The sequence below is a fragment of the Hyla sarda genome, chromosome 8 (assembly GCF_029499605.1).
Source record: "Hyla sarda isolate aHylSar1 chromosome 8, aHylSar1.hap1, whole genome shotgun sequence".
NCBI lineage: Eukaryota > Metazoa > Chordata > Amphibia > Anura > Hylidae > Hyla > Hyla sarda.
The window spans coordinates 19,588,652-19,598,520 of NC_079196.1; the positions used below are offsets into that span (position 1 = coordinate 19,588,652).

The window sequence follows — 9,869 nt, forward strand, 5'->3', positions numbered from 1 at the left end:
AATATAATAAATAAACATATTTGGTATTGCTGCATATGTAAATGTCCAAACTATCAAAATATAATGTTAATTATACCGTATGGTGAACGGCGTAAATGTTAAAAAAAATAATCCAAAATTGCTGCTTTTTTTGGTCACATTTTATTCCCCCCAAAAAATAATAAAAAGTGATTAAAAAGTAAAATATTAGCAAAAATGGTACAAATAAAAACTACAGATCGTGGCGAAAAAATTAGATCTGTTACCGCCCCGTATACGGAAAAATGAGAAAGTTATAGGTGGTCAAAATAGGACAATTTCAAACATACTAATTTTGTTAAAATAGTTTGAGATTTTTTTTTAAAGCGGTACAATAATAGAAAAGCATATAACATGGGTATCATTTTAATCGTATTGACCCACAGAATAAAGAAAACATGTCATTTTTACCGTAAATTGTACGGCGTGAAAAAAAACCTTCCAAAATTTTATAAATTGCAGTTTTCTTTTCAATTACCCCATACAAATAATGTTTTTTTGGTTGCGCCGTACATTTTATGGTAAAATAAGTGATGTCATTACAAAGTACAATTGGTGATGCAAAAAACAAGTCCTCATATGGGTTTGTGAATGGAATTATAAGAGTTATGATTTTTAGAAGGCGAGGAGGAAAAAACAAAAATGCTAAAATAAAATTTGCCTGGTCCTTAAAGGGGTACTCCGGTGGAAAACAATTTTTTTTAAATCAACTTGTCCCAGAAAGTTAAAGGGGTATTCCAGGCAAAAACTTTTTTTTATATATCAACTGGCTCCGGAAAGTTAAACAGATTTGTAAATTACTTCTATTAAAAAATCTTAATCCTTCCAATAGTTATTAGCTTCTGAAGTTTTCTGTCTAACTGCTCAATGATGATGTCACGTCCCGGTACGTGAGTCATCAGAGAGCAGTTAGACAGAAAACAACAACTCAACTTCAGAAGCTAATAACTATTGGAAGGATTAAGATTTTTTAATCAAAGTAATTTACAAATCTGTTTAACTTTCCGGAGCCAGTTGATATGTAAAAAAAAGTTTTGGCCTGGAATACCCCTTTAAACAGATTTGTAAATTACTTCTGTTTAAAAATCTTAATCCTTCTAGTACTTATCGGCTGCTGTATGCTCCACAGAAAGTTATTTTCTTTTTGAATTTCCTTTCTGTCTGACCACAGTTCTCTCTGCTGACTCCTCTGTCCATGTCAGGAACTGTCCAGAGCAGGATAAGTTTGCTATGGGGATTTGCTCCTACTCTGGACAGTTCCTAAAATGGACAGAGGTGTCAGCAGAAAGCACTGTGGTCAGACTGGAAAAAAATTCAAAAAGAAAAGAACTTCCTGTGGAGATTTCTTTTCAGTCTGATCACAGTGCTCTCTGCTGACACCTCTGTCCATTTTAGGAACTGTCCAAAGAAGGAGCAAATCCTCATAGCAAACCTATCCTGATCTGGACAGTTCTTGATATGGACAGAGGTGGCAGCAGAGAGCACTGTGGTCAGGTAGAAAGGAAATTGAAAATGAAAAAGAACTTCCTGTGGAGCATACAGCTGCTGAAAAGCACTGAAAGGATTAGGAATTTTTTTTAATAGAAGTAATTTACAAATCGGTTTAACTTTCTGGCACCCCTTTAAGGCCAAAATCGGTCTGGTCCTTAGGGGGTTAATGGAAGTATTAGCAGTGTAGTATTTTTGGTAGTATAATAGTAATAGTAGTAGCGGTGGTAGTAATAGCAGTGTAATAGAAGTTGTAGTAGTGGTAGTATTAGTACACTACTATTACTATAATATTTCTAATATCACCACCACCACTACTACTATTACACTTCTAAAACTGCCGCCTCTATTACTGTTATACTACTAATATTACCAGTACAGTATTATTACTATTATACTACAGTGGTCCCTCAACATACGATGGTAATCCGTTCCAAACGGACCATCGTTTGTTGAAACTAGAGATGAGCAAACTAACAGTAAATTCGATTCGTCACAAACTTCTCGGCTCGGCGGTTGATGACTTATCCTGCGTAAATTAGTTCAGCCTTCAGGTGCTCCGGTGAGCTGGAAAAGGTGAATACAGTCCTAGGAAAGAGTGTCCTAGGACTGTATCCACCTTTTCCAGTCACCGGAGCACCTGAAAGCTGAACTAATTTATGCAGGAAAAGTCATCAACTGCCGAGCCGAGAAGTTCGTGACGAATCGAATTTACTGTAAGTTCGCTCATCTCTAGTTGAAACCATCGCATGTTGAGGGATCCGTGCAATGTAAAGTATAGGACAGTGGTCTACAACCTGAGGACCTCCAGATGTTGCAAAACTACAACACCCAGCATGCCCGGACAGCCAACGGCTGTCCGGGCATGCTGGGTGTTGTAGTTTTGCAACATCTTGAGGTCCGCAGGTTGTAGACCACTGTTAGAGGAAGTTGTACTCACCTGTCCCCGCCGCACCGGACCATCACCGCTGCCCTGGATGTCGCCGTCCATCGCTGTCGCCGCGTCCCCGTGGTGTCCCCGACGCTCCGGCAAGGCCTCTGCTTCCCCGGCATCCGCACTCTCCGACGCCGCCATCACGTCGCTACGCACGCCGCTCCTATTGGATGACGGGACGGCGTGCGCAGCGACGTGATGACGACGATGGAGAGCGCCGACAATGTAGGGGATCCTGAAGAGGACGCTCCGGAGCCCCGAGGACAGGTAAGTGATCGTCAGCGGACCACACGGGGCACCGTAAACGGCTATCCGGTGGCAGCTGAAGCAGTCTGCGCTGCCTGATAGCCGTTTATGCGATGGACCCGACATACAAAGGCATCGTATGTTGATGGTGCCTCTGAGAGGACATCGTATGTTGAAATGATCGTATGTCGGGGCCATTGTGGGTTGAGGGGTCACTGTACTAATACTATTACACTGCTAATATTACAACAACTACAGGTAAATTCCTGCCTATGCAGTATATACATATATGGGATTTGGGGGACGTAATAGGACCGGGTACCTTCTCCTTAACAATGAAGTGATAATGTCATATACTGAACGCGCTGTCCTCCACCAGTTACATCAGCAGCACACACGAATGGCGCCGGGCCGACATATATGGCACAGGCAGGATAGCGATGAGAGCGGAGAGAGTGTTTCGGGGGACGGACAGACCAACACTACATCCAACATACCCACCTCCGCCAGCTGCCCATCACCATCCACGCTGCTGCGGGAGGATCGGATGCCGCCAATCAGTGCACATAGGTTCAGTGCCAGCACAGGTACGTGTTGTATATAGACTTTTTCAGTAGACAGAAAAGTTTTAAAGGGGGTCGGCACTACCAATTCCAACACGGACATAGGCAAATGTGGGATCGCAACAGGTGCACTCGGCTCACAAAAAGTCAACCAATAGCGGTGCTCAATCCCGTAGCAACAAGCAAGGCAGTAGAGATGCACTTTGGAGGATAAAAAGGATGGCACTTCGCAAAGCGGATACAATGCAGGCATATGGATACAGAGAGGGAGCAGACAAAAGGAACAACGTCCGTTCCGCGGTTAAACGCCGCTTAAAAAGTTTAATACCATTTTTAATTAGTAAAACATGATGGAAACTAAACAAATTTGGTATTGGTGTAATCTGGCCGACCTAAAGTATCAAAGCAATATGTAAGTTTGACCACAAAGGGAATGGCGAAAAAAAAATTTTTTTGTTTCAGAGCATAAGTTATGGAAAAATAAAAGGCGTCATATGGGTCTGTAGATGGAAAAAGAAGAGTTATGGCTATTATAGGGCGAGGAGGAAAAAAAGAAAGTGCAAGAAACTGATAAAGACCTTATTTACAGACTATTTTGGTTGAAATTATTTTGTCTACCAGGACAAGTGGATTTTCATGAGGGACAAGTAGATTGTGTTCCGTTTTAGTCCCTTGGACAAGTACCGTATATACCAGAGTATAAGCCGACCCGATTATAAGCCGAGGCCCCTAATTTCACCCCCAAAAACCCAGGAAAAGTTATTGACTCGACTATAAGCCTAGGGTGGGAAATGCATCATCTCCCCCCCCCATGTCATCATCCAGACCCCCATCAATAACACCCCCGTCATCATCCCCCCCCCCCCCCCCTTCATCATCACCGCCTGTCAATCCCTCAGTGGTCTTCAACCTGCGGACCTCCAGATGTTGCAAAACTACAACTCCCAGCATGCCCGGACAGCCATCGGCTGTCCGGGCATGCTGGGAGTTGTAGTTTTGAAACATCTGGAGGTCCGCAGGTTGAAGACCACTGCGGCCTTTGTCATCATCCAGACCCCCCTTTAGTTATCTACTCCCCTCCCCTCGATGGGAAGGAAGGGTGAGCTGGTCCGGGCCATCTAGGCTGCAGGGACCGTCCGGTGGGGAGGGTTAGTCGTTCCGGGCTGTCCATTTTCACTGTGCACAGCAGCGTGATGTCCTTGCGCATGAATGTCCCTGTTTGTCGTCGTCAAGGCAACGTCACTAGTTCGGGGCCGGCCCGGAGCGGAGAAGAGGGCCTCCTGGTGAAGATGGACAGCCCGGAACGACTAACCCTCCCCACCGGACAGTCCCTGCAGCATAGATGGCCCGGACCAGCTCACCCTTCCTTCCCATTGAGGGGAGGTGAGTAGAAAACTAAAGGGGGTGTCTGGATGATGACGAAGGCCGCAGTGGTCTTCAACCTGCGGACCTCCAGATGTTTCAAAACTACAACTTCCAGCATGCCCGGACAGCCGATGGCTGTCCTGGCATGCTGGGAGTTGTAGTTTTGCAACATCTGGAGGTCTGCAGGTTGAAGACCACTGATGAAGGGATTGACAGGCGGAGAGTTCACTCGAGTATAAGCCGAGGGGGGGCTTTTCAGCATGAAAAATCGTGCTGAAAAACTTGGCTTATACTCGAGTATATACAGTATTTATTTTTTTATTTTTTATTTTTTTATTATTTCCATGCCCTTGCCTGATTTGTTTACTTCAGGATACGTGGCGCCAGATTTATATGGCGTCTCTTTTTGTTAAGTGAAGGAATAAGCTTGTTTGGCCAAGTAGATGAACATATTACTAGGGGAGTGGAGCATGAAGTGGTGGACGATTCGCAGCTTTCTTATGTTTATTATGGGTCGTCCGGAGCGCAGGAGATTCATACCTGATCCTTGTTGTGTCTCCTGTCATGTTGCATGATGCAGAGACCTCACCCGCATGAACATATTGGCCCTCATTTACTATTGCAAACCCGACATGTTTTTTCGGATTGTGCGCCAGATCGTGGCGCATTGCTCCAGAAATTCTGTCTGCACCAGAATTTGCACCAGATTTGAAAAAAAAAAAAAAAAAAAAACAGACTAAGGGGGAGATTTATCAAAGCCCGTCCAGAAGAAAAGTTGCTGAGTTTCCCATAGCAACCAATCAGATCGCTTCTTTCATTTTTAAAAAGGCCTCTGAAGAATGAAAGAAGCGATCTGATTGGTTGCTATGGGAAACTCAGCAACTTTTCCTCTATACAGGTTTTGATAAATCTCCCCCCCCCTAACTCGAAAAAGGGGTGTGGTCATTGGGAAAAGGGGGGAGTGTTCACATAAAAGGGGCGTGTTCCTGACATTTTCACAAAAACCCAACATATTTACTAAGGTTTCCACAGATAATGTGGTGGATTTCAACTGAGGAAAACCTGACAGATCAGAACGTGTAAAAAAAAGCAAAATGTAGGGAAAGTGGAAAATGTAGAGAAATCTTAGTAAATACCGTGGAAAATAAATTGTAGGGAATTAAAACCCAAAAAGAAAACTACACAACAGTCTTAGTAAATAAGGGCCATTATGTAAGGGGTCTCGCTTTTATTCTTGACTTTCCTTCCCCTTAGACTTTGGAACAATCCAGAGAACCACATCTAACTTAGCCCGGCAGCCCATGGGCGGGTGGAGTGAAGATTCTCAAAGTACCCATCACCCAGAAACTGTGCCAGAGGAAGGCTCTGAAGATGAGCTCCCACCCCAGATGCAGAAGGTTTGTGTGTTTTTACTACAGGATTAGAAAAACATGGCTGCTTTTCTTCCAGAAACAGCGCCACACCTGCCCACAGGTTATGTGTGGCATTACAACTTGGCTCCATTCACTTTAATATAACTGAACTATAATACCACCCCTCACCCTGAGGACAGGTGTGGTGCTGTAAGATATTTGTCACCAGACAAACCAGACGCGTTTCACCGCGCTTGTGCGGTTTCATCAGACATGCCTGATGAAACCGCACAAGCGCGGTGAAACGCGTCGCATTGGATTAAAGCTGCTTATTACCTACCTGGCTTCACTGGTCCCCTTCTTGGTCAGCGCCTGTATTCCTGCACCCCTGAAGTTTTCGCCCTCACATCTCTATCGTTTCCAGGAAGGCTGCAGACCTAGTTCACTACAGCAAAATGCATATCCTTGTTGTGTGGGAATTTGCACAACTTGGCAGGGTGAGCCTTCATTTTACCCTCCCTCCCCACACACCTGTGATCCCGTTGATTCTCCACAAGGGAGCGCCTGTTCTTCTTTTGTTTTACATAATGTGGTAAAAGTAATGCTTACCACATGAAGTTACACTTCACCAGGATAGTAAAGGATAGTAGTGCAAGTGCCTGCAGCCACTCCACATCAGAACTTAAAGGGGTATTCAGGGAAAAAGCTTTTTTTTTTATATTTATATCAACTGGCTCCAGAAAGTTAAACAGATTTGTAAATTAATTCTATTAAAAAAATCTTAATCCTTCCAATAATTATCAGCTGCTGAAGTTGAGTTGTTCTTTTCTGTCTGGCAACAGTGCTCTGTGCTGACATCTCTGCTTGTCTCGGGAACTGCACAGAGTAGAAGAGGTTTGCTATGGGCATTTGTTTCTACTCTGGACAGTTCCCGAGACAGGTGTCATCAGAGAGCACTTAGACAGAAAAGAACAACTCCACTTCAGCATCTCATAAGTACTGAAAGGATTAAGATTTTTTAATAGAAGTAATTTACAAATCTGTTTAACTTTCTGGAGCCAGTTGATATATTTAAAAAAAAAAAGTTTTTTTTCCTGGATAACCCCCTTTAAAAATAAAACAGAACTTCCTCCAACTTAAAGGGAACCAATCATCAGATTTTACCCTACATAATGCTTCGCAAAGCGTTATATAGGGTAAAATTGTTGTCCTCACCATCCCCGGGGGACGCTCCTGCCCCCAGGGATGGTGAAGATAGGAAGTTATAAACTAGTCACCGCCGCCGCCGTAAGTAGTCACCTGGGCGGGGAGCTCTTCTCATCTACTCCCGTTCTTCGGCCGGCAGCGTCGCCCCCTCCGGAGCAGAGCGATGACGCGGCCCATCAATCAAGCGGAGGGGGCGTCGCTCCCGGCCGAAGAACGGGAGTAGGTGAGAAGAGCTCCCTGCCCAGGTGACTACTTACGGCGGCGGCGGTGACTAGTTTATAACTTCATATCTTCACCATCCCTGGGGGCAGGAGCGTCCCCCGGGGATGGTGAAAATAAAGATTTTACCCTATATAACACTTTGCCAAGCATTATATAGGGTAAAATCTGATGATTGGTTCCCTTTAATGACGGAATTGAGAGGCGCTGGAAACAAGGACTAGAAGGGATCTCAAGTTTAATCACCCATGATGCAACGCGTTTCACAGTAAGACTGCTTCATCAGGCAACGCCTGATGAAGCAGTCTTACTGTGAAACGTGTTGTATCATGGGTGATTAAACTTGAGATCCCTTCCAGTCCTTGTGTCCAGCGCCTCTCAATCCTGTCGTTAAAGGACATCTGTACTGCAATATAACTTATCCTGGGGCCCCCCAGGATCTCCAGGACGGGGCCATGGCAGTATGCTGGAAAGGGGGTGTTCCGTCCTTGCATGACGCGGTGGCCGACACGCCCCCACCAAGTACCCCATAGAGATACATGGAGGGGGCGTGTCTGCCGCCGCTTTCTGCTGCGGACAAAACTGCACTTCATGCAGATTGCTGCAGATCCCGGGGGGCCCCAGCACTCGGACCCCCTGCGATCTATAACTTATCCCCTATCCTTTGGATAGGGGATAAGTTATGTTGTGCTGGAGTACCCCTTTAAGTTGGAGGAAGTTCTGATCTATTTATAGCGGTATTGCTGTTTAATTTGTGTGTGCATTAAATAGGACGTGCACTTTACTTTTTTCTTCCCTCCCCCCCCCCCCCATAGGTATAATTTTTCTCCTCCATCATCTTACGGAATGACCTTCCTGTAGCCCTCCCCTCCCGCCGGAATCTCTTGGGAGAGTGAACCTGTCCATGGTCCGTGTGTACGTGAGTCCGGCTCTGTATTCCCGTCAGTGTCTGTAAATACCTTTTTGTATATATGAATATTATGGTCTTGCCTACACGTTCATGAATACTGGACTGGATTTGCACTGGATGATCCGATTTTGTGCGCGTGGCTTTGAACCCGGAGATGCAGCGATCCGTCCGCGTTGCACAAATGATACTGCCGATTCCTCGTTGTAGACTTTTTTTTTTTTTTTTTCCTGTGTCTGACATCATCTGACATTAAGGGAATATAATGGAATTCTGCATTAAAGAAGAGTATTTTGTTATAAGACTATAAAGGGAATGTATACCTTTTGCAAACATATTTTATCGTCCCAACGCATTTAGAAAATTAAAGGGGAACTCCGGTGGAAATTTTTTTTTTTTTAAATAAACTGGTGCCAGAAAGTTAAACAGACTTGTAAATTACTTCTATTAAAAAATCTTAACCCTTCCAGTACTTAGTGGCTGCTGAATACTACAGTGGAAATTCTTTTCCATTTGAAACACAGAGCTCTCTGCTGACATCATGAGCACAGTGCTCTCTGCTGACATCTCTGTCCATTTTAGGAACTGTCCAGGGTAAAAGGAAATCCCCATAGCAAACATATGCTGTTCTTGACAGTTCATAAAATGGACAGAGATGTCAGCAGAGAGCACTGTGCTTGTGATGTCAGCAGAGAGCTCTGTGTTTCAAAAAGAAAACAGCTAATAGGTACAGGAAGGATAAAAAAAAATGTAATAGAAGTAATTTACAAATCTGTTTAACTTTCTGGCACCAGTTGATTTAAAAAAAAAAAAAAAAAAGTTTTTCAACGGTGTACCCCTTTAATTCTTCCAGTACATTTTAGCAGCTGTATGCTACAGAGGACATTCTATCCTTTTTGAATTTCTTTTTTGTCTTGTCCACACTGATCTCTGCTGACACCTCTGTCCGTGTCAGGAACTGTCCAGAGCAGCATAGGTTTGCAATGGGGATTTTCTCCTCTTCCGGACAGTTCCTGACACGGACAGAGGTGTCAGCAGAGAGCACTGTGGACAAGACAAAAAATAAATTCAAAAAGTATAGAATTTCCTCTGTAGTATACAGCTGCTAAAAAGTACTGGAAGGGTAAAGATTTTTTAATAGAAGCCATTTACAAATCTGTTTAACTTTCTGGCACCAGTTGATTTAAAAAAAATAAATAAATAAAAGCTTTCCACCGGAGTACCCCTTTAAGGCACTTTGCAATGTTTTTTAATCAAAAAATGTTGTACGGTCTTGTGTATACAGCTCCTATGCCGACCTATGTGTCTTCGTGATTACAAATTACAAACATTCCCCGTGTGTAGCCATGTGTTACCCCACTCCCTATGTCTCCTTTTTTTTTTTTTTTACCTACTACTGAGGGATTGGAGGAAAACATGACTGCAGGATCAGACTACACAGGGTTTGTTTTGTAGTCTGTAACCATGGCGACACGCAGATCTGCATAAGAGCTGTATACACAACACAATACAAGATTTTTATTCAACACTATTTACAAAGTTACTTTACCTCTCTCTTTAGATGCTTGGGG

At 43.8% G+C, this 9,869-nt stretch overlaps 1 protein-coding gene across 1 annotated transcript in view; it reads left to right on the forward strand.

Moving 5' to 3' along the window:
* ATG9A (autophagy related 9A) overlaps nt 1-9,052 on the forward strand; it is a 47,253-nt gene extending 38,201 nt beyond the window's left edge. Inside the window, exons 15-17 of the mRNA XM_056535860.1 lie at nt 3,066-3,273; nt 5,869-6,011; nt 8,207-9,052. Coding sequence (XP_056391835.1) covers nt 3,066-3,273; nt 5,869-6,011; nt 8,207-8,212 — 357 coding nt within the window. The 3' untranslated portion in view covers nt 8,213-9,052. The remainder of the gene's footprint in view (nt 1-3,065; nt 3,274-5,868; nt 6,012-8,206) is intronic.
* Nucleotides 9,053-9,869: the final 817 nt, after the last annotated feature.